Consider the following 24,649-nt stretch of genomic DNA (forward strand, 5'->3'; position numbering starts at 1 on the left):
TGGTGGGTCCTGGATCAGGTTCTAAAGCTGGTAAAAACAAGTAAAACAATTGTAAAATTAAGCTGTGTTCTTTTGTTTGTTTTGTGAACAGATCGTCCTGGTCTTGTAAATGTAGGACACATTGAAAAGATGCAGGAGAGCATTGTACATGTACTAAAACTACACTTGCAAAACAACCATCCTGATGACATCTTCCTCTTCCCAAAACTTCTTCTGAAAATGGCTGACCTCCGACAACTTGTCACAGAGCATGCTCAACTTGTTCAGATAATCAAAAAGACTGAATCTGATGCACACTTACACCCTTTACTACAAGAAATCTACAGGGATATGTATTAAGGGGTTTTGGTATTTTTTCCGCAGTATTTAAAGCCAACAGTAACACTAATAATAGATGGGAGCAAAATTACTTTGCACAATTATCTGCTGTGCTTTTAACACCAAAGCATGAAAAAAACCAGAACTGGAATATCACTTCTTTTTTGCCTTGAATTCTTCTTTTTAAGAAATTTAAGGACACTTATGCAGTGCTCGTGAATTTGCTCATAAAAGGTTCTGAATAATTTAAAATTTGGGGAATAGTGAGAATTTTGTATGTATGTTTTTGTATTAACAAATTTGAATCTATTAAGTAGCGTAAATAGATCTTGATTGATCAAAATTTTATGTTCTATATTGATTTAGTCATTTAACCTTTAATTTAATTGGGCAAATTCTCTCAAGGTAAATGCACTATCTTCTATAGATTATGCACTCTTGTTTTATATACTCTCGTGGTCACTGAAAGCCAGCTTGTACTTTCTGACTTTTTTCTTGAAATAAGGCGGTCAGTCTAAATCTATTGAGTGGTTGGGAATAATTATATATTCACATTTTTATGTTTGAAAGATCTTTTGCTTTGCTGCTCTCAGAATTGGGTGAGTAACAGTACTGCTATAGTATTGTACTGCTTGGGTAATTTTTAGATTAGCCTGTTGAAAAGGCTTTCTTTATTTTAACTTTTTTTTTTAAGTACAGCACTCGTATATATCTTACCCAGATGCGTGTTGGTGAATTAGCACATGAAAGTGACTGAATGCTTGTTTCAAAAGTGTTCTAAGCAAATAACAAGAAAATGTCCCCTATGGCTGGATACATTAATACTGTGTTTGTCTTTGAGAAGTCAGAATAGCTCAAGACGAAACTTTAACCTCAAAACATCATTTAAGTTAGCAGGACTTAGGGAGAATCTCAGAGATCTGATGCTTTCCCCCAAAGAAGCTGAAGTACAATTTGTCAACATGCTGTTGCTTAAACTGATGGTCTACTCTGAAAAAAATGATTTAGTAAATACAGCACTTTCTTTCTTAAAAGGTCTGGTACCCTACTTGTTTACATTTCTGACAGATCAACTATTTTACATTCTTTGTATCTGTTAGTCCCTCAAAGCTAACAGCTTTCTTAGCCTGAATTTCCTTCTGTTCATTTATATGCATTGTCAACAGAATAGTCAACTAAATTTAATTGAATCCCATTTTGTCCACATTTGTATGCACATATAGAGATTACATTTGCATTGGAAGCAGAATTTGTAGATAGTGGACTCCTACAGACATTTAGTTTCTCCTGGAAGAGTCGCTGCTTTCCCAGGAGAAACCATGAGTGTACTGATGTTCATTCTTTTTCTCTCAAAATAAAATGGCCGCTCCAGGAGAGAGAACCTGGATAGCAACTAGGGTTACATCACTCCCAGGGCAATTTCTCCTGAGAAAGTGAAAGTCTGTACACGCTGTGCTTCTTCTCAGAAGAAAACAGTCCTCCAGCATGCCCCCTTCCGTCCCTCCTTCCTTCCCTCCCGGGAGACAGTGTGTCACTCCGTGGACTCTACTGCTTCAGCAGGGCATAAAACACACCCCTTTCACAATGTCCACATTGTGCTGCAGAGAAGGTTGATCATGGGCAGTTAGGGCTGCCCTATGCACTGGTGCCATTTGATGCTGGCCAGATTAAACTGATTGCAAAGATATGGAAGCGGGTAACATTTTGGGGAAAATGTCTTGCGGTATGTAACTGGGAACAAAATTTGATCCTCAGAATACCACTTAATGGTGATACTATATAAGCCAAAATATAACAGTATGGTTTACTGTTCCCATGTTACCTATAGGCCTGTAAGCTAGGTTACTGAAATATAATGAGCATGAAACCCCATGATGCCATTTTTACAGTTGTTTTCAGAGATTTCTGTGCAATGAATGAAAATAACTGCTAGCCATGAGTTTCTTTGGGAATTAACATTTAATACCTATTTATTAAAAACATTATTCTCTTTTATCTGTATTTTCTTTTCTTATCCTATCAGTTTCTCTATTGTCCTTTTTTCTGTGGCTTGTTACAACAGTGTTGTTTATTGTTTTTCTTGCGGCAAGGGGGGAGTTGGAAGCCAGTCTCAACTTTTTCTTGGCTTTTAGGCTTTCTCTGTCAAAGAAGGGTCAATTTTTGCTTGTGTTATCACAGTGTTTGTGGACCTTAATCTTAAACCCACATTAATAGAATCAAGCATGCTTTTTGAGGCCCAGAACATAGGAAAGTGATCTTCATTTTAATTACAGAACATGTTTCTGTTAGAAATGTACTAGTTCTTTGAGGATCTTGGTAGGTTCTGGTTCATATTTAAAAGCATTTTTTAATTTCAAGTTTGATACTATACTATTAAAACAATATTAAAAATAAAGCCATGTATACAGTATGATGTCATTATACCAAATCCTAGGTTGGCTGTTTTGGGGGTTTTTGGGGGGTTTTGGGTTTTTTTGTTTGTTTGTTTTGGAGGGGGGAGGTTTAAAAGCCCTCCTTTCAAAGCAAACCAAACTGCAGGAACTGATTTTTTCCAAACCTTCCCCCCCAACCCATTCTTGTGATGCAGCAAATTGGTTAACCCTATTATAGAGAACAGCCTCTTTTAATGACCTTGAATCACAGGTTCTTAAGGGTTCATTATAACGAGGTTGTTTTGTATGTACAACAACACAGTAAGGATCTATATAGAAACTAGCCATTAGGAATATTTGGAATGTCTTGTGTAAATTTCCCATGCATGTCTAAAATGTAATACGTGTGTCTGAGAAAACGAATAGCAGTAGGTCCATACGTACAAAATGATGGCCTACAGGTTTTCTTCCTTGTTCCCTTTTCCTACTCCCCACAACCATCAGTAAGAAATGTCTGAATATGGTATAACCATCTATAACAATCCTATTAGGTAGTAGGTTCCCAAGTCTTATCAGGAAATAGTGGATTGAGGAATTGTCCTCCTTTACTTATCATTGCAATACGTAGTGTGCCTTCCTGATTCTTAGTCTGTCTTGACTCATTATGGAGCTCAGGGCAATAAATATTTTTACGCAGAAGACAGATTCAGAATTGGAGTCATTGATATCCGATATTACCAAAACTAGAGTTTCAAAAGCCCCAGAAATTGGGCCTCAAAAAATCAAAGGGCTCTTCAATCCAACTGTATCTCCATTTTTTTTCTGGCCTTTTGTTTCTGACTGTTAGGATACACTTAGTTTTTCAAGCTTTTTACTGACAACCATAGAGATAATTACAACAATTTTAATGGAAGCTGAGATTTGACACACAATCGCTTGTGTCTAGGGCTTTGGACTTTAAAGAAAAAAATATATATTGGAGGCTCATGATGAAAACATGAGCTTGTATATCAATTTTTTATTTTTTTAGATTTAAATATGGACCTAAATGCTCTGGACCTAATACTGTACCTTCCTACTCATTTGATCTATCCTTCTTGGTGATTTAACTTAATTTGTTTCAGGATCATAGCACTTCTGTTTCCATTGTCCTTGTTTTTGTTGTAATGGTGGCCTGGCAAATTTTCATTTGGGGCCAGATTCTGTACTCCTACACAAAGCTTGATAAAACAAGCTTACTCAGGGAAATCAGGGAGGACAGGCCTTACTGCAGAGCATCTCTTACATCAACCTTTCCCCATGTAGGAGTTTTGACCAGTGGCACAGCATAAGCATTGACACCTTGGCCGTACCCTTTCATGCTACCAATTGTGCCTTGTGAAGAGCCTCTGAAAGCAGAACTCCACTGTGTCTAGGACAGAATGCAGTACTAAAGAATCACAATAAATCCACTGTATCTGGGTCTCTGTTGCACCTAAGACCCAAGTAAGACTTTTGCCCAAAATGAGTAACCATCATTGCAGCAAATCATGAATTTTTGATTTTGCTACTAGGAATAATGTATTGCTGACTGAAAGGTTGATTTGAGCGCAACATTCTCTAAAGACAGACTTTACAGCAGTGCTAGAATTGCCTCTGAACAGAAGGAGCAATAAGGCATGGCTTTTGTATGCAAATTTTAAGGGGATGTATTTTGTTCCTTAAAACAAGAATCCCTTAAAAGCTTATTTTTTAAGGTTTGTGATGCTGCTGACTTAGGTTTGGTCCTTGTATTTGGCTTAATTTTGGGTGGCTGTTAGTTTTTTACATCAAAACAGAAAAATCCCTTGTTCAAAAGAATATTAAGACTGCAGAATTAAATGTGCACAGGTTAGGAATTACCAAAATTAGGGTTTGTTGTCCTTCCCATCCCCAAAATCTAATTCCCTTCTATTCTTCTCTACTCCATTGACAACCCTCCCCCAATTAGCTTTTGTTGCCCTTCCTCCTGTGTCTTACCATTCTCTGGCTCCTGTAATCACCCCAGCTCCACTCTGCTTCCTCCTCATCCCACTGCATTATCCTTATCCATGCTTATTCTTCACCTTGCCACCTAAGCACAGGTAAGACTCTCCATGTTTACGTTTCCTGTGCCACAGTGGCCAGAAGGAATGATTACAGGCAAAATCTTATTCAGCCCCTGCAGAGTTGTGATGGGATATTTGAAGTTATTGGGGATGACGCATGAGCAAACCAGTCAGCACGTATGAAATCTACAGAAACAGAATATGCCTGGTACAGGGGGAATGTTTGGAACGCTTAGTAGCCAACTCTTAGTATGTCCTTACAGAACAAGTGCAATTCATATATATGTCATTTTTTTAGCACTCAGATTTTGCTAAATGAGGATGACTTTACATGGAGATGATAAAATATATGCCACTGTCACCAGGGTGACCCCCTGCCAAATTTCAAGTTCATGCTACAAAACTTGGAGGCACTGCTGATCCTCAGTAAAACAAGTACATTGAAAAGAGTAAAATGAACTTACTGTAATCTCAGAAATGGCTGAAACTTTTGTTGTTGTTGTTCAAACTTTCTGAATAAATTCAGACTGAAGCAAATACCTGGCATGGGAAATGTTAGTCCAGATGGTTAACCAGTGATAACATTATAAGCAACAGAAGACAGCATCTTGCAGTGGGAAATGTTGGGCAAACTTTTTAACTACAAGTGCTGTTATAGGTAGCACAGTTAATAATTATCAGGTAGAATATATATAATTTGAGCTTTCTCCTTGCCTGTACCCTTGCTTCCTTTCTCTTGTTCTGTTTCAAGACCAAAGTATTCAAATTTGAATGATTTCTAGAACCATTTGTTTTGTGCTTTGGACTTAGAATTACAGTTAAACAATATATAGTAAAAGAACAAGATTGTACAAAAACTTGAACAAAAGGTTCACAGAGCATAAAATTTTTGGGTGATTCCACTAACCAAGAGTGTACTATAAAGATACCTGCGCTGCTTTTAGAGTTTAATGTACAGGACAACAGGCTCACTAGATTTAGCATTGCTTTACAAGAAACATTTTTTTTTCTGTATTACAGATTTCACAAATCCTAGACCAGCTACCTCAAAAGATGATCATAGTAGGCACTGGAAAACTAAATTTAAAAAAGGCTGCATTTGTGTTTGCTTTTGCAAATGCTCACAGTTTGGGAAATTTAGGTTAAATACTAATAGGTTCTCACTATAATTTCCATCATTCAGTTTTTAAAAAAGATCAATTCTGTAAGTAAAAGTGGTCATATTTTAAAAAACAACATGCCAGAAAGTCTGTAAATAGCATTTTAGGTACAGCATTAATGTTAATTTTTCCTATTATTTATTTGTATTATTGAACACCTAAGAACCCCAGTTGTGGATTAGGATTCTATTTTTCCAGACATTGGACAGACACAACAAAGGAGAACCTTTCCACAAAGAGCTTTAAGAGTTAATAGAAAGGGAGGGGAGCACAAGGAAATACTGATCAACATGATAAATCTCAGCACGCGTGTAGACATGGTTGAGTTTGGGTTTTTTTGTATGCCTCATGCCAAAAAATGTCTTAAGGAGGGATTTTAATTTGGTTTTAGGGAGATTTTGCTTAACTGAGTTAGTACTTTAGGATATTTGGTTTAAATATACATTCTCCTTTCAGTGCACAAGTATGTAACTATCCTTACTACAAATAGATGGTTATTTTGTACCCCATTGTACTTGTTAATTTACAAGCCCACCCCTATTTTTAACCCACCAAAATGAGGACTTTTTCCACTTTCAAAAATTAGCCCCTTTTTGGCATTTAAAATATGTATTTTTTCATTTTCCCATGTTTCAGTTTCTAGTTCCAACCAGCTGCTAAAGCGTTGAAGTAGTGCCAAAGTGTATGTTTTGGCAGTATTTCTGGCCCAACCAGATGTGTAATTGCTGGTATTTCCTATTAGAGGCTATACTCTTAAAGTCAGCACAATTTGCAGACTGGAGAGGTTATGATAATCATCTAAATATTTGTTTATTCGAACTGCTGAACATTTAGAGACTTACCCATGACTAGAACTATGTCTAATACTGAACTAATGTTAAATCTATGTAGCCTTTCTTTTCTAGTAGGCAGCTTAGAAGTCTTAAACAACGCATTTGGAGAAAACGACATTGTTCTTTTAGTCCTTTGTCTTCTAAAGTCCCCTGCTCTTTCTCCTCTAGTTTTAGATCAGTTTGTTCCAGTGTTTCCAGTCAAAAATCGTTCATCTTAAAGCTTTCTTTTTAATGGTTAAAAAACAACTGGCAATTACACTTTTATAGAATGAATTTACAGCTGATTGTTATTTTAGTTATTGAACACAATGTCTCTATATAAATTGGCACTTCATTGGAAATCATGAGCCTTTAATAAGGCTGAAATAGAAGGGTTGGTGTCTGGTGTTTGACTCTTTCTCACTGCTATTTGAATAGCTAGATTTATTCACATTTTGAATATCTGGATTTAATAAACTTTATCCCTGCTCCTAGATGCTTAAATTATAATATGGTAATTTTAACTAAGATTCCTGGTATTACGTGTCTTGCCTTTTTCTTGTTTAAACGTCATGCTGCAGTTTGTAAAATATAATAGCAAAGCAAAAAGTTTTAAATTGTCTTACAGAAACACTTTAAAGAGCCATGTAAATTATTTAAATTGAACACTGTCTGTGGACCTTCTCTTCCAAATTTTTATTCTTGGCAGGTAAAGGTTTACTTGTATGGCTAAAGGCCAGAAGGGCTAAAGATGAATTATTATTTATTTCCTACTAGACTTCAATTACCATATATTCTGTTTAAAAAATTGAATCATATCAGTTTATGTAGTCACGGTTGTAACCAAGTTTTTAAATGTATTTTTACATAGACCATAGACTTCCTTTTTTGCTTTTCTTAGATAAAAGTAAGTGTCACAGGAAAAGCTATCATTCTAAAATGCTTAGAATTAATTATTAGGTTTAAACTCGCCAATACAGAGTGTGGATCTTAGAACCACATTCATCTTTGTAATGTACTACAGTGCTTTGCACTTAGGTGAGATAACTGGTAAGAGAACTAAGGACGAGAGTTTCTGTACATGTTAGATCTATTTTATCTAATAATTCCATGAAAAGATGTTCTGCTGGTTAATAGGAATAATGATGTCCTACAGAATGTTTCTATGTAAAAATATTGTTGCTACCTGCATAGAGGTTAATCTGTGATTTCTTATTATTTCAACACATGTAAATACCCCTTGACAATGCAAACCTAGTAATAATTGAAATATACATACCTTGAAAGTTCTTCATCGGTTTCTGTGTGGGAACATTCCATTTTCCTATGCATGTTCATCTAGATGAAAATAGAATCAATACATAGGTCCAAATTCTGTATACTGGGCTATACAGCTACATGTGTGCAGGTAAGCCTGAAAACAAATTATTTTACAGAATCAGGGCCATAGACAGTTAACAAATGAATTGTTTATGAATTTTATTTTGAAGTAGTCAAAAAAATTGCCACTTATGACAAATGCAGTACGTATTTTAATTGTTCTAACTGTGATTTATATTCATTGCCATTTGTTTGCAATCCATTAAATGTCATTTTTTTAAAGTTGCACCAGTTTTATAATTGCAGATTGATAAATTCAGGTACTCTTTGTTCATAGATAATGTATAAAATTTCTCTTATGAAGTAAATGTCAAATTTGTAAATGCTTTATACTGTATTCTCTTTTGGTAATCTACAACAGTTTATTTTTCTGCCCTGAATTTTAATGGTCTGAGGCAGCAGTAAAATAAAACCTGTGAAGAGAAACATTACATATGTTCTTTCATACTATAATTGTACAAAAGAGATCTTTCCAGTTAGCCAAAATCATCTGAGGACAAAGTTGCTTTTCTAACATTAGTCAGCTAAATAATTGATTAAGGCATTTGCAGCTTCTGAAACTCCATTTGGTCTTAAGCTCTTTCCCTTTTATTAAATGAAGTTGTCAGCTCCATCTGAATTACAAGGAAAGGCAGAAGGGGGGAGCATTAGGTTTTTTAATGCATAGTAGTTGTAGCATTTTTGCCTAAGCAAGCACTTCAGACCCAATTTTTGAATACATGAGAGCAGTCCTTAGTTTGTGAAACTATGCACATAAGTAGGGACTATTAATACGAATAAAGGTTATTGGGCTAGGCCCTAAAAAAGGACTGAAAGATCTGTTCCAAGGTGTATGTCAGAAGCACAACATTATATTCTGTCTTCTTTTTGCATGTATACCATAATTACTCATTGTTGAATCTTGACTCAGCATTAACTGTAAAATGGCATGTGGGTTTGGTTATCTCGTCTGACTGCTATGACTGACTCTATATGCCACAGGAGTTCCGGAGAAATAGCCTACATCCTGGACTTTTAGGAAGGTATCTGTAGAAAAACTTGTTGGATTCATATGCAGATATACTTTGTACAGGGTGCTTATCAAAGCCACATGACCTCTGATGCATTCAAATACCATACATATATTTTTATCACATGGAAGCCAGAACTACCCTTATCTTCAAACAGCTTTATGGCCTTCTTTAATACAGCAGCACAGTTATTATGGTAGTTATGATAATGATACCATGTCCTCCCAACACTGGCTGCAGACTGGTTTAAGCAACTACTAGACAGGGCAGCTAATTTCACTTGTCAACACTGAACTGTGGAATTGATGGAATAATGCCATGGAAAGGGGTCACTGTGCCTTCTCATTCTCGGAGACAATTTACAAAGTGTAAGTGGGTAAGGGAAGCATATTTAAAAGCCAGAGCCCCGTTGCTGTATCCCTCATCCGTAGGCAGCTATCCCCTCTGCTTACAGAAGTGAAAGTGCACTTAGGCCTTGTTTATTTCCTTCATAGTGACAACAAAATAGTTGGATGTGTAATAATGCTCATTTAACAAAATGGTAAAATTTAATTTTAGTGACTTATTAGCTCTAAATTTCAATTTTTTCATTAATTCTTCAGGTTAGCGGCATCATTGTGTTGTTATATCATTGAAATTCTGCCATGCCCTTTACAAGGCCTTTGATGCCGCCGTTAATTAAAATGCTGATGTGATTAAACAGACATCAATACATACAAACATCTGGATTTTCAGTTCTCTGGTATTTTAAAAACATGCCTTCTGTGCCTTTTACTATACTAAAATATAAAAGTGTAATGGAAATTGATTAAGAGCAGATATTGCTAAGCAGGGATGACTCAAAAATCATGAAATGGCTGTCTTCTGTGAAGTACCACTAACTCAGGTTAAATTCTCAAGTGTATTTCATCCAAACAATACAAGTAGCATTTTAAAAAGAGGGAATGAAAAGTCCTGGTAATATAGCAAGGTCAAAGTCTAGGTATCTTTTTTCTGCACTTGTTGAAGTAAAAAAATAATATTTCTAAACAAAATAATGAATTCAGAATGTTTTGTCTATTGATTTTTTTTTATTTTATTTTTTTTAAGAATAAAAAGGCCTGCTTAATTCAAGTGTTTGTTCCCATTTTTATTTCCATCCTGATTTTTTTTTTTTTCCTATTTCATAAATAAGGTGTTGGATTGATAGCAACTGTACCCTGGCTTCTAGGAACCTATGTACTTAAAGAACCATGCTGTAATACTGAATGTAAAAATGGCTAATTTTTAAGGGGGGGGGGGGTGTTGCCTTAAAGGTTGAAAAAATAAAGTATTTTTAAAAATTGGACCATGAGTTTTTAATGAGTAGGGCAGCCTGACTGGTGTTTCATTTATTGCTAGACAAGTCTGAATTCAATATGACCGGTGATTTACAGCTGTCTAGTTCCCTTTTTGAAGCAAATAAGTTTGCCACCCTTTGCAGGCTGTATCCTGCATTTTACCAGAAAACTGCAAATTGGATCCCCTTCCTGCAAACACAGTGTATTACTCTTTATTTGCATGCTAATGTAACATACGTAAGTGGTTGCACAATCAGGGTCTGTGTTAGTATTTCCAAGCTTAGTCACGAATCCTCCCTACTTCCACTGGTGGGTATCCCTGGAAAAAGTGTGGGCTTCTGTAATATTGTCGTACCATTGCAAGTAAAACTCACTTAATGTAGAACTTTCTCCTTAATGATTCTGCCTTCTCCTAGCTTTTGATTTATGTCCTGTTTTGGAAAATGCAGGGAAGCTTCACTTAAGTGAGTAATCTCAGTGATGCCATTTCTTGTGTGAGCTTGAACACAGAAATAAGTTTTTGTGGGCACTCAAATGTTCTGTGCTAGTGCAAAGCACTAGGACAGCTGATATATTAAGGTGTTTATTGCATAGTGTAACTTATGCACTTTGAGGACATTCTTAAAGGAGAAGGTGACAAGAGCGGATTTAACCTTGCAAGTAGAAAGTCTGTCCGCACAGAATGAATTGCAGGATTGGAGCTGGAGTGGAAGGGGGCAGCTAAGGGTCCATTCCTATGAGCCTTATGCCTGTAAGTAGTCTCACTGAATAGCCTTTGGATTAGGTGTTCCTTTTTTGATTTGTTTTGTTTTTTCAGCAAACATCAGGATATTCCATCAATGATACAGGTGCAACAGTAGAAGAGGGTGGCAGCCTCATGTTAGCGTTACAAACTGGTACTCACACAGTAGCGATCAAAGATTTCTACTGTTTACATTCCACTACTTGATAATGATTGGTTATGTTAAGAAACACATGCATAGTTCTTATAAGCAATGTGGGATTTGGAAGTACATAGTTTATTGTAGGTCTTTACACTGTGAGAAATGGTTCAAAAACAGTAATGAGTTCTAGAATTTGACTACTAAGCTACAAGTTCACATCTGGCTGGGGTCAGCCATGCATGTTGTTAAGATACTGTCACAACACTTAGGGATATGAATACTGAGTATAGTAGTCTTTTAGCTTAGATCACATACTTATCCATGCCTTATTTAGTGAGCTAAATTAACTCTAATTTTCATAGAAGTACTGTTCTTCAAAGCTTGAGAAGGGAAGTAACTTTAAGTTGTATTGAAGTGGTGTCTACAAACCCACCAGGCCTCTTGTACCAGATGCTGAACAAGTGCTGAACTAAATGACTGTCTTTGCCCAAAAGTACTTAAAATAACTCAATACTGGATTAGACATTCATTTTTAATAAAAAATAAATGTTTTAATATACCCAAAACAGTCCACTTTTTTAACTATACAGTCCACTTTTATACTATACAATCATAGTATATTACAGAAGCTGAGAACATGGGAGATGTTAACCAAGACATTACATTCCTAGAGAAGAAGACTAGCAAGGTCCCCTACCAACAGTGTTTTCATGTGTTCATGAAGCATTCTAGATGTTTCCTTAAGAGATGTGCATCCAAGTGACTTTATGTGAATACTTTATAAATAGTCCATGCAACTGTAGCAAAGCCAATAAGATGATCATGAAGAAAACACTTGAGCCAGGTAATTCTTTCCCATAGTAATTGCTTAACCTATCCATGACTCGCCATATTTACCCAAATCCAAAATTACCCTGAATTTAAGATAGCCCACCCCAATAATTAGATTCCATATGTGGAAACTTTATAAATTTGTTATAATTTTTCCATGTATAGAAATCTAATTATTGGAGGATCATCTTAAATTTGCCCCAAACACCACTGCATTGGGGAAAGCAGTGGAGGTAGCAAGCGCAGGGTGGGGATGGGGGGGACTGCAAAGGGACAAGTAGGGAGCAGGTAATTTGCCCCCTCCTGTCTGTCCCTCCACCACCACCTAAACCCATTGTGGCTGTGTCCATCCCCCACGCAGTCTCAGGCCCTCCCCTCCTTATCTTGGAATTGAGTAAATATGGTAAATTTAATTCTATTTGAATTCCTACTTCAGCTGTCATTTAGTTGCCCAGTTCAAACCCAATGGAACTTCTTGCTGGCTATCCTGCTGAGTTTTATTTGCATTTTGACCTTACCTGACAGTGAAATGAAAGGCACCAGCTCTTTCTCACTTGTAAAGAAAAACATCATGCCAGAAAGTTAGCTGCCCCGTCCAAGATCACCCTCATGTGACTGGAAGCTTGAGTGGAAAGTGACTGCAGTCATGTAAAGTATCAGCCACCAAGTTCCATTACAAAAGCTTGGCTTGCAGAAGTCCATGTATGACACTAATCTTGAAACATCTGCAGGCCAAAGTGTTTTAAAAAATGTCAACTCTGTGTTCTGTGTGTTCTCACTTTTGAAAGTGTGACGTATCAGATTCTTCTGTCTACCTAAAATTTGTTAAAGTGAGACTGTCAGGCTGACAAACTTAGATTAGATTGTCAGGTAGACAGATGGTAAAGCAGGGTGGAACCTTAGAGGCAGACTGGCTCAGAGAGGTGTGAGCTTTGGTAGGAAACAACCTACCTGATTAGATAATAGTATTTATTCTTGGGCAGTGTAAACTCAGTTCCATAGAAGTATGTTGGCTTATACCAGTTGACAATCTGCCTGCCCATTAAAAACATTTTTGTATTAGTATCCAACATGACTGATTAACATTTAAAAAGTCAGAATTTTAAACTGTACTTTTTAATATTTTATGGTGTTACTTTTTGTACATGTCATTTGGATTATGATTACAGGGCAGCCTGTTTCCATTTCTAATTTTCCTGCACCAAGTCAGTGTCACGGTGCCTTCATTGCAAACCCAGGAATGTCTGAATTTGAATGTACTTTCATGATGATTCCTTTCATGACTTACTTGTGGTAAGCTGATGAAAGTCATTCCTCTGTCACAAAGGTGTAAAATTCATTTGGCTCTGTGGGCTGGATCTGGAGCACAGGGCTCCTCACAGGCTGGGTTTTGACCCATCTCAGACAGCAGAGCAAGCAGCAGTGGCATTAACCACTGCAGGTACCTGAGCTGCTGTCTCAACTCAGAGTGCCACAGGGGTTAACACTGCTGTTATTCACCCATGGCCACCACCAACATGAGTCCTCAACTAGGCTCCATCTTCCTGGAATTTGACCATGAGTCGTGCCCTGTTGCACTGTCCTCAAAATTCCCAGCCTCTCCAGAAGTCCTGCATCCCAGATGAGACAGAACCACATGCAAGATGTGGCCTGCAGGCCTTGTTTGACACTGCTCCGCTGTCATAGAGAAGGAAGATTTTTAGTGGGACTTTTTTTATCCAAGTCTTCTTGTATTTCCAAAGGAAACTCTTCCAGGTTTTTCTTAACGCAGGGGAGGCAGAACCTTTTTGAGTAGAATAGACTACATTCCTGTAAGGAAAATATGAATAATTAACAGCGTACAAAATGGAATTGGCTACATTTCAGCTTTTTCTAAATTATACTGAGTGTTCCCTTCCTCCTCTCTTCAGTCAAGTAGGAAGAACATAATGAAGGGGTCCTTGCACCGTGGCAAAGTTGGGATAATGGGAATGAAGCCTGAAGGAGCTTTCTCCCTCCATGACTCCAGGAAAGGGCCAAAGACAACTGAAGTCCTTATGCCTTACTCCAAAGGAAGCTACAGGAAGCCTTCTCTCAGGGCAGCACGTAGCTCTACAACAGTTCAACTCTAACTTGTTCCAAAGCCTCAAATCTGCTGCAGACAAGACCAGTCATTTCCCTTATCTGGAATCAGGGAATGGCACCTGGATCTGGCATGCTTCAGATACCTGGTTAGCCAATGCTGTAGGCCCAAACTTTTTTACCCTGAAATGTGGTTGTTATGCAGGAAGTGGTCAGGGAACAGATGCAATATCTTAATCTAGCTTGCACTGCCCCAGTTGGCCAGCTTTGCAGACAAATTGACTGAGTTGCATTCTTTGCCCTGAGAGGGTGTAAATCTTATAACTTTGCTGTTCTCCAGACCACTAGATTCCATATGGGATTTCAGAGCCAAGATGCAGCTGGCATTGGTGGATTATTCCTGTGGATTTAAATACAGGTGATGACATCAGCTCAGATGGATGAATATATCTTTGTGGAGGCAGCAGACTCCCTGGATGTTACCCAAATAGTAAAGTGCTCCTTCAGGGCTGGCTGTATGACTGACCTTGTTTTAGGTGACTGGTTTGCATGTATCAGATTCTCTGCTCCAAATATCACTTCATGCATTTCAGTGCCAGGTTAACTCCATGGTTTTACTAAACTGATAAATCTACTTCTCTGTAACTTTTCAGGCTAGTGAACAGAAAATTGTTGCCTGGTCTTGCTTCTGGTGCTGAGCATATTGCTTCCTTCATGCATTCAGAGGTTGTGTGGCATGTTAAGAATTTGGCATCGGTTTAAACCCCTTAGAAAGCCCCATTTACAAAACATGTTATATTTCTATTATGTGGTCTAACTAGGCTACCTACTACTTTTGCCCTGTGGGGATCATTTTGTTGCTTAAATTGCCAATGAAAAAGTGGAGATGTGAGTTTAAGCTGCTGTGGTATTGCTATTTGCAATGCACTGTGCCCCAAGCAAGTAGGATTCTATCATGCTTGGCCTAGGACAGACACAACAGGAGAAAGCAACATTCCAGAGAGCCTGTGAGGAAGGAGACGAGAGTGGAAAAATTATCCCCACTTTGCAGGTAGCAAACAAAAGCCCAAAGAGAAGGCACAGATGCACCAAATGTATTTACGTGCCTCGGTTGCACTGAAATCATTAGGCATTCGGTGCCCAAATGGAAGGTAATGCCTTTATGGTTCTGGGCCTAAGTGCCCAAGGTCACGTATGTAGGCTGTGGCACAGCTAAGAATGGAGTGCTTCCTGTATGCCAAATCAGTGCCTTATCTACACATCCCACCCACTCTTTTGACACCTTAGAAGATGTACAGTCTATGGATATTGAAGATCATCTTTAATCCTAGTCCTGATGAGCGCTGTCAGGATCCAGAGGCATTAGACCTGGTGGGTTAGAGTTAGGGGGTGTTACCAGCATCCATAATGGGGGGAGTAAGACAAAGTTAAACCATGATCATGCACCAAGCCAAAGGGTTACTAGAAGTGGATGTGAGGAAGTAAGCTAAAGTCAAGGTAGGATTCACGTGCCGAGCCAGTGTTTTACCAGAAGTGGATGTCAGGAAGAAAGCCAAAGTCAAAACAGGTTCTAAAGTTCAGGGACTGGGTACACAGGCAGGAATGCAGGAACAAACACCAAGGAAGTCACACAGGTAAGAGTTACTCCCAGACTGAAGCCAGTCTGTTGTGCAGCAGGGCCTAGGTACTTGCAAGAGCACCTTAAAAGCAGTCCTAGAACAAATCCAGCAGGCTGAGCTGGGGCTGCTTAAGGGCCTGAGTGTTGCTGACCTTGTTGCCCAGCTGCAGTGCTGAGGCCTTACAAGTGTCAGTGTTTTAATACCATTGGCCATTCATGCGATGCACTGTTGTGCCAAAGGTCAGCATCTGAAGTTGTCACTTGCTGTGATGTGCCTGTACATTCTACATTGGTGGGTGGGGGGCGGGTAGAGGAGCAGTAGTTTAAGATATTTCTATTAAGCTAAACAGCCCACATTAGTGTATGGGTAGGTCCCCTAATGTACTATTTTTTGCTTGGAACAAGCTTTGAAGATTGCTCAAGCAAATGCTTTCCCCAAAATAAGGTGGTGGAAGGTCATTGGAATATGTGCTGCAAATTGTATCATAACAACTGACTAGAGTGAAAATAACTGAAATACCAGTAAATGAAAAATAATTGAAGGTAATATACTGAAGAGTCCAATTATGAAGGAAGCCCAGCTATTGAGAACATTAATTGTGTTTTGCTGATGACACTTCTGCACATCAGTTGTAAATGAATCCATTATTGTCTGGTAAATTTAAGTGGTATTTCATGATTATGTTGGACTTAGATCTGAGAGGCCCAACAATGAAAGGTAACAAATTACATCCAGTGTCCTGGGTCAATTTAAGGAAAGACAGTTCTTGGGTCTCTCTAGTGCAGGGGTCAGCAACCCCTGGCACGCATGCCAGAGCATGGCACATGAGGCCATTTAGCTTGGCACACCAGAGCTGGCCTGGGCTCTAGGCAGCTGTTGCCAGCCATGGAGTCCAAGCTGTGCCCAGCAGGCCACTGACAGGCTTCAAGCCCTGCTGCAAGCAGTTCAGGCTTCATGGCTGGCAGCAGCTGCCGAGAGCCCAGGCTGGCTGCAGCCAGGAGGCTGCAAACAGCTGCACCAAGCTCCAGAGCCCATGGCCAGATTCCATGGTGGCAGTGGCTGCACATGCATCTGGGCAGATTGTGGGGGAGGGACCAGGGTTGTGCTGTTCTAGGTCCCTTCCCCGCTGTCTGCCCAGAGGTGGGTGTACACCTGCCACAGCCACAAAGCCTGGCTGGGACTTCAGAGCCCAGTGCTGTTTGCAGCTTCCTGGTTGCCTACCACAGCTGGCCCAGGCTCTGGGCAGTTGCAAACAGGGCAGGCTGCAAACAGCTTCACCAGGGTCTGGAGCCCCAGCACCAACTCCATGCTGGCAGCAACTGCACATGCACCTTGGGATACAGGGTGGGGAAGGCGCAGGAACAGCATGATCCTGGCCCCTCCCCCACCATCCACTTGGAGGCACGCATGTAGCTGCCGCCAACAACGAGGATCGGGCCCCTCACAGGTCCCCTGTAGTCTGCCCTTGGCACAGCAAGTTGAGGTGTGGGTCAGGGTTGGTGTGTTTTTGGTACTCCAGCCAATAATACTACTGAACCCTGCTCTAGTAGAATTACAAAGAACAGTAGTAGGCAACTGTCGATTCTTCTAGATCGTGGTATATGCACGAGAAGTCACCAGGACCTTTGACACAAATGCCTAGACAGAAGTATGAAGGAGTGGAGGCTGCTAAGACCTTCCATCCCCTCTTCAGACAAAATCCAAAGGCCAGACTGAGTCCAGAGGTTCAGTGCTTCAATGGCTATAGTTATATGCACATCCAGAAATCAAACCCAGGTCTCTTGTGTGGCAGGCAAAGAGTCTACCACCGAATCACAACAGTGGGTACAAAGTAATGGAACTAAAAGCAACCTGACTCTAAAAGTTGTCCATTCTAGCAATCTGGTTCTTCACTACATAGTTCCAATGAGGTAAATTATAGGTGGTTAGCTTCATAGGCTCAAGTTATAACATAAATACAAGCAGATCAAGAGAGGGTCTGGCTTGATTCATCGAAACAACCACAAGTCAAGGAGCCATAGACCTTTGACTTGTAATCCTAGCTCTAACTCCCTCTGTGGTCTTGAGGAAGTCACTTAACCCATGTCCTACTTTCCCCTACATGAAAGAGGAATAATACGTATTTACCTGCTGGATGCAGGTGTTTAAAGTGTTAATTAACATTTTCTGTAGCTCTCTTCCTATCTTACCTAAGTGTGTGTTGCTACATGTATTTAATAACCATACTTGTACACCTAGCTCTCAAGTGGGCAAGCCAGTTTGGTAGGAAATTTATTCCGATATTTTGTAGCCTTGATCCGATCGACTTCACTGGGATTACTTCTCTAGGATCAGGCCCTTGCTCAGCTGTCACTTGCCTGTTCAGGTTAGCTACCCACTGCTGCATGTGTAGTGTCATCATTAAGAACCTCAGAGGTTGTTTTTTTTTTCTTTTGCTTTGAGATATACTATTCAGGAAAATCTTGATAGCTCTAGAAACAAAAGAAATGTGCATAAACAGCTAAAGATATAAAATGGCTTCTGACAGCATAATACTAATGCCCTATACTTTGTTTTGTCCACAATGAATCAGAACATTTAATTAGCTGCATTAATCTCTTAAATGGCAGAGCCCCCCCTTCCTATTAAGATTCACTGTAATGTGCTTGGCTGAAACTTCAACTTTGGGACAAGTTCAGCTGGTGCAATTGAAAATGCTAGGCATTTTGGAAATCAGTTGCAAAAGTATGCTGATTATTAAGGATGAATTTGAGAGCCTGTTACTCTTTTTTTTTTTTAAACTAACAATTTGAGCAGCAGACAGCTGGAATAAAACAATTATCAGCAGCAATTTATATTTTGACCATTTTCCAATTTCCATTCATCTAAGTACTGGAAGAGAATTTCAGAAGGGAAAATAACTATCAGGAAAAAAGTGTTGCGACTTGGTTTCCCCCTCCCCCCTTTCCCCACCCCACCCCACCCCACATTAAACCAGTGAGCCAGATTGCTTCTGAAGTCAGTTGAATTGGTACCAGCATTCTTGGCCCAAATTCATCTTGAAAAGAGGAACAAAGCAAAATTTGGCCCTCACTTCTTCAGATCTGTAAAAAAACCCAAAAAAACAAAAACAAAAAACCCCCTTGCATTTGTCCCTCTGCTTCTTCAACCCTAGTTTCCATGTAATCAGACTGGTATTCCCCTGACACTCTCCTCTAATCAACTGTATGGTTTGTTTTGCCATAAGTACAAAAGGCCATCAAATCGGGGAACAAAAATACTACGGCTTCAGCAGTAGTGAAATATATATTTTTTTAAATCACTGCTGTTGTTCACTACCTGACTCAGTCTTTTACTCACTAATGACCACTCCGATGAAGCCGGATATAGCCCCAAACTACTATAAGCAGAGATGAGCTGAAAGAACTTTGGAAACTGCCAGAACTACATATTGTGATGCCATCAGCTGAGTTCCAGAAGCCTTAATACTTAAATACCACTCCCTTAAGTAGGAAATGCAAGTGTTCTTAATGAAGAATGCTATCGTTTTGCTGCTACTGGACCAATGGGGTCATGCTTTGTCATTTCTAACATTTTTGGATGAGTGTGCATCTTTTGTCTCTAGTCATTTAAGAGTGTTCATAATGACTCTTGCTGAGGAAAAGGCTTTGATTTAAATTTTCTTGCACTGTCCTCAAGTAAGATTCCAACTGTCCCACTGCCCTAAAAAGTTGTGTTTCAACTTATCTGCACTCAGCTTTCAACGCTCTGCAGATTTGTGCTGGGCTTCCAGGAAGTGCCACTTGAGGGGAAGAGGCAAATGTGATGTTTAAACTACCCCTTGTGCCTTCTAGACTCTGGGCTGCTTTAGGGACTGAAATGGTTTCTGGCTTCTTTCAACAGTATTTGGTGCTGGAGATTTATCCCACCTCACCCTTCCCCTGCATGCCTTTTACGCAAGGATTTGCCAGGGGACATGGAGGTAGCATGGCTTTCTGGAGGCCTGTGTCATACCTGTACTGGCAAATTGTGGTGCTTTTATAGCCGCTCTACACTGGCAGGGCAGTGAAGACAAAGGAGAAATTGTTTCATGTTGTTCTGAAAATCTGGAAAAAGATATGACCTTATGCAGCAACTTTAACAACACTTTAACAACATGAGAAACCATGTTTTACAGGAACTGGTAGCAGAGAGAGCTGCTTGGTACACTGCTGTCACTGTTTGATCTTTTCCCAAAGAGGTCACTGAGTCTGGAACAAAAGCAGGCTATAAAATGCACCATGCATCACATGTTACTTACTGTGCCAACACACACCCGCCTGGTACACAAACTGCACTGTGATCCGAGGATAAGGAATTTGTCCTTGTCAGGGGTGAAAGGATCCTTCATGACATAGCTTTCTTCCAGGAGGCTAGGAAGGAATCGGCTCCCATTTAAAAAATGTACCACTTTGCAAAGGAAAATCTGCTAATAACCATTTCATTAATGCAGGGTGATTTCTCAAAAAGGGTGCTATAGCACACTGGAGTGCTGTGAGATCCTTGTAAGCATGCCATAGGGTACTGCACAGTACTAGCACTGTTGTGTGTGCAACCCCCTACACATGATTCACAAGATAAACTCAAAGATTTCAAATAGGAATCCACAGTGTCAAAAGCAGTCTGCCTACCAGTTGTGGTCTTTGAGTTCTCTGCAACAAAAGAATTGCTTTCACGCATTTTTTCAACTACAGAAAAATAAAAGCTGGTGTTAACTGAGGGGTGCTTTAAGTCTAAAAACATTGATAACCACTGGATTAGTACTGTATGTGTGTTCTCAGTGCTCCACCTTTAAATGTATCCTGTGTTTTACAGGGATACTTCTCTAGGCCATTTTAAAAAATATATGCATTTTCTTTTGACAAAGGCCTTTACTACTTCTAGTTATGTCACTCCTGTGAACTTAGGGTTCAGCCTTTCGTAGGCAAGAGCTGTCAGCATGTAATGATAACATGATCTAAAATATTCTGAGTTGTGCAACTGTTGCCTCAGGACTACTGAGCTGGTTATCTTTCATTAGGTACTTGGCAACTTGTGTGAGAGAGCTCAAGGCACTGTTCCTGACTAGTTCTGGGCACAACCCTGCTGAAATTTAATGGTGTTGATTTGCATACAGCACCCTGCAGGACTGGATTACTATTTCATGCATTTCATGTAAAATCAGAGATTTAAAGACCATGGTGATATTGAATCTTTTTTTTTTTTGTAAATCTTAGGAGGAGGAAACGGCATGTTTTTGTTTGTGTGCGAGACAGTAAAACTTTGAACCATGTACCTTTTAACCCATGTTCCAGGTTAGGTATGATTTGATTGGACTTCTGGGTTGATTATGTATAGTGCTACACTAGTCCAGAGTATGAGATCCCATGGTAATGAGATCTGCTATAAAAAAAAAGAAACCATACTTACACAATAGAGCGTGTGTTGGGAGGTTTCTGCCCATAATAACTGTATGGAGCTGTTAATCCACATAACTGGCACTCAAAGACTCCTTTGGGCTGAGCTTCTTTGTGGGTATCCATTTCTAAGCTGCACATGTAAAAAAAAACCAAAAAAAACCCCACCTTTTCAGTTTGGAATACAGTTGTGGGAGCATCACTGAAGGTGATAAAACTGGACTGCTCTAGTACCACTGTCTGTGGTACTAAAGCATGTGAGAAAAGATTTCTTTCCCTCCAATCAATAGTTGGGAAATAATTTTGGTTGGCAAGTTCATAAGGTTTGAAGAGCAAACTGCCACTTATCTTTTCTCCTCTTGCAGTTGAGGTAATGGAAATGTATAATCCACACCCCCTACACAGCTTTGAACATTTCGGCCTTGGTGCCTTCTCTAGGAAGGTACTGTTATTTTAGAGTTAAATCCAAAAAAGGATGTAGGTGCATACTATGGGACATAAACATCTTAAGTGCAAAACGATGATCCTGAAAAATCCTGTTTAGTTGCTTCCTAAACCTGCAGGACATCTGAACTTTCCTGATACCTCATGTTTTGACTCTGAAGTTCCCCTCAAGGCTACTTAGTCTCGTGTCTCTATGCACACCTGGAAATATGTCAGTCTGCAAGAGACTGAGCAGCCTTGTGCCTATCTCTTTGCCTAAGCCCATGAAGGATTCATAAACTAGGATTTCCTTTGCTCAAGTCACCTGAAAGTCTTGATCATGAAGTTATTCTCAGAGGCCTATACCCCAAGGCTACTGGCTAAGGGAGTAAGGGCACACTCACCTACTCCTGTGTAAACTTTTCCATTGTACAGAAAAGAATTCAAGATTCATTGGATCTGAAAGAGCCCAAGGGACTTATCCTCTAGGGTAGTAGTTAGACCCACTAGCTCTAGGGAGGTGGCAAATATGGATATAAATTCCCTCAGGCAGTGAAGGAATTGAGCCTTGGCCTTCCATTTCCCACTACTTCTAACCACTAGGTCAGTGTTTCCCATCCTTTTTTGCCCCATGGCACACCTACCTAAATAAAAAAGTACTGCAGCACACTGGATTTGGGGGGGGGGGGGCAGCATGCGGCCAGCTGGACACTAACGGGGGGGGGTGCAGCCAGCCGGAGGGCATTTTGGGCTGGAGCCACGCTCCCCATCTGTTTGTGGCTCCAGCCAGGCAGGAGGGTGGCTCCAGCCGAAACTGCAGCAGCACACCCGAACGTGCCTAATGGCACACCAGTTGGGAAACTGTGCACTAGGTAACCACTAAGGAAGTAAAAGCTGTTCAGTCCTTTAAGGAAAGACCATAGGGCAGCAACCTTCAGAAGTTTCTAGGCTGTGGACCCTAAATGGAGGGACACATCTTTTTACAGCCCTGCTCAAGGGGCTGGACTTCAGAGACACGCCTGGACTCAGAATTTCCTATTGGCTAAACCAGTGATTATCAACCAGGACACTGCAAGATCCTGGATGATAATCACAGTATTAGCACTGTTAGATGTGCAAACACTTACACGATTCAGAAGATAGATATAGGAATTTCAAATAGGAATCCACAGTGTCAAAAACATTCAGACCTGTTGTAGTCTGAGTTCTTTGCAACAGAAGAATTGATCTACTATTTTTCCCTTGTCAAAAAATGAGTGAAAGGTAAGAACCAGTCCTTTCCAGGATGCCTTGAGTCTTGAAAAGTTGAGAACCACAGGGCTAGACCTAGATACCCTCTAGTCAGTACACTAGCTGTTCTAGACTTAGGCGAATTAATGCATGGGCCCATAGGGGCCCAGCCCAGAGGCCCCCTGGGTGCCTGGGTTTCCTTGGGAAATGGAGGGTTTCCCCTTGCAGGCAGGCAGCATTCTAGCCTGCAAGGGGTCCTGCTTGGAGCTCCCAGGAGCAAGACACGTGCACAGCCACACACATGCATGTGGCCAGGAAAACAAAGGGGCAGCATGGAGAGCAACTCCCTGCAGGTAAGTCTATGGAGGGGAAGAGGTTAGGGTTGGGGGCAGATCAATGACCTCAGGGAGGGAGGGAATGGGGTAGGGGCAGAGGCAGGGGCTGGGGCGGATGGGGAGCGGGACACAGCCAGACAGTGCATTGGATCTGGGGCTGGGGTAGGGAGCCGGACAAAGCCACAGGCAGTTCATCCAGGGGGCATAGGGGAGGAAAAGGGGGGGTCGGCTCCTCACCACTGCGTGCACCCCCCAGGGAAGTATGGGGTGGCATGTGCCCCCTCTGTATTTGTGCATGGGGCAGATGCAGGCTGCTTGCTGTGGGCTCAGGGCTCTCCACTCTGCTGCCTTTCCTTCGGGAGCCCTATGTTGGCTGCATGCCCCTACCTGCCCAGCAGCAGTTGGGTGGTGAGTTGTGCCTCCTGCTGCTGGGCAGACAAGGCATGCAGCTGGTGTGGGGCCCCTAGACAAAGGCAGCAGAGAGGAAATCCCCAAGCCCACAGCAGGCAGCTCACATCCACCCTCGCCCTACTCAGCTCCTCTCTGGCTCTGTGTGTGTGTTTTGTTGGGGGGGGGGGGGCAGGGAGGAAAGGTGGGCATGTGCTATCCCACCCCCAGCCCAGACGCATCCATTCAGCCTCCCCTGCTGGGCAGGGAGGCCCACCCAGCAGCAGTAGCCCCAGGAGGGGAAGGGGCCCCTCCCCCACGGAGTCTAGCTCGCAGGACTGGGGCCTGGCTGCAGGGGTGGAGTAGTTTCAGTTTCTCCAGGTCTGAAGTAGCCCTGTGGCCCTGCTCTGGGCAGAGGGAAGACAGCAGGGAGTCTAGCCCAGAGACCACCCAGCCCTGGGCAGCCAGGAAGGCTCGCACCTTCCCCCTCAGCCCTGCTGTGCAGGCTCAGGCAGCTGCCCCTTGGCACTTCTACATGTGCTCCAGGGGTGGGGGGTGGCACTTCAATTAGAGTGGCTCTGAGAGCCATTCTAATTAAAGTGCTGCAGCATCTCATGTATCAGCATCCCTGTGCTTAAAAATGGTGGTGGCGGCACTTGAACTAAAGCTCATTCATACTCAAGGCCATCAGTATAGCCTGTATTTTTCGTCTAGTAGTTTACCGTAATGTAGATACAATGTAAAATGCGTATGTAAAAAAAATAGTCAAACAAGAATCTACATGACCATGAAATTAAAATATCTTTCCTCTTGTGTTATTATACATTGATAGTGATCCCATGCATCTGAGTAATTTTCCTACGGCAGTTGTTTTATTCAGTTTTGTGCATGGTAAAATTGAGTACTTAATTTCAACATAATGTTCTATGTTTTATTAATGCACCGTGTAAACATTTAATTTTATTAATGCTTTTTGATACATTCATGTTTATAATGGGGTGTGGCAGGCCCCCAATTTTCTGTTTGCC

General features: G+C 40.7%; 2 protein-coding genes across 4 annotated transcripts in view; one reads left to right on the top strand and one right to left on the bottom strand.

Moving 5' to 3' along the window:
- Positions 1 to 10,443, top strand: part of PPARA (peroxisome proliferator activated receptor alpha) — a 61,335-nt gene extending 50,892 nt beyond the window's left edge. For all 3 annotated transcript variants that reach the window (XM_019482260.2, XM_006269486.4, XM_014606371.3), the window contains one exon: positions 92 to 10,443. In XM_019482260.2, coding sequence (XP_019337805.1) covers positions 92 to 339 — 248 coding nt within the window. In that variant the 3' untranslated portion in view covers positions 340 to 10,443. The remainder of the gene's footprint in view (positions 1 to 91) is intronic.
- Positions 10,444 to 11,835: 1,392 nt separating this feature from the next.
- The window catches only part of CDPF1 (cysteine rich DPF motif domain containing 1), a 38,405-nt gene continuing 25,591 nt past the window's right edge, over positions 11,836 to 24,649 (bottom strand). Inside the window, exons 3-5 of the mRNA XM_006269487.4 lie at positions 21,260 to 21,379; positions 20,112 to 20,223; positions 11,836 to 13,961 (exon numbers count right to left, since the gene is read on the bottom strand). Coding sequence (XP_006269549.2) covers positions 13,833 to 13,961; positions 20,112 to 20,223; positions 21,260 to 21,379 — 361 coding nt within the window. The 3' untranslated portion in view covers positions 11,836 to 13,832. The remainder of the gene's footprint in view (positions 13,962 to 20,111; positions 20,224 to 21,259; positions 21,380 to 24,649) is intronic.

Source organism: Alligator mississippiensis, chromosome 4 (genome assembly GCF_030867095.1).
Source record: "Alligator mississippiensis isolate rAllMis1 chromosome 4, rAllMis1, whole genome shotgun sequence".
NCBI classification, from domain to species: domain Eukaryota; kingdom Metazoa; phylum Chordata; order Crocodylia; family Alligatoridae; genus Alligator; species Alligator mississippiensis.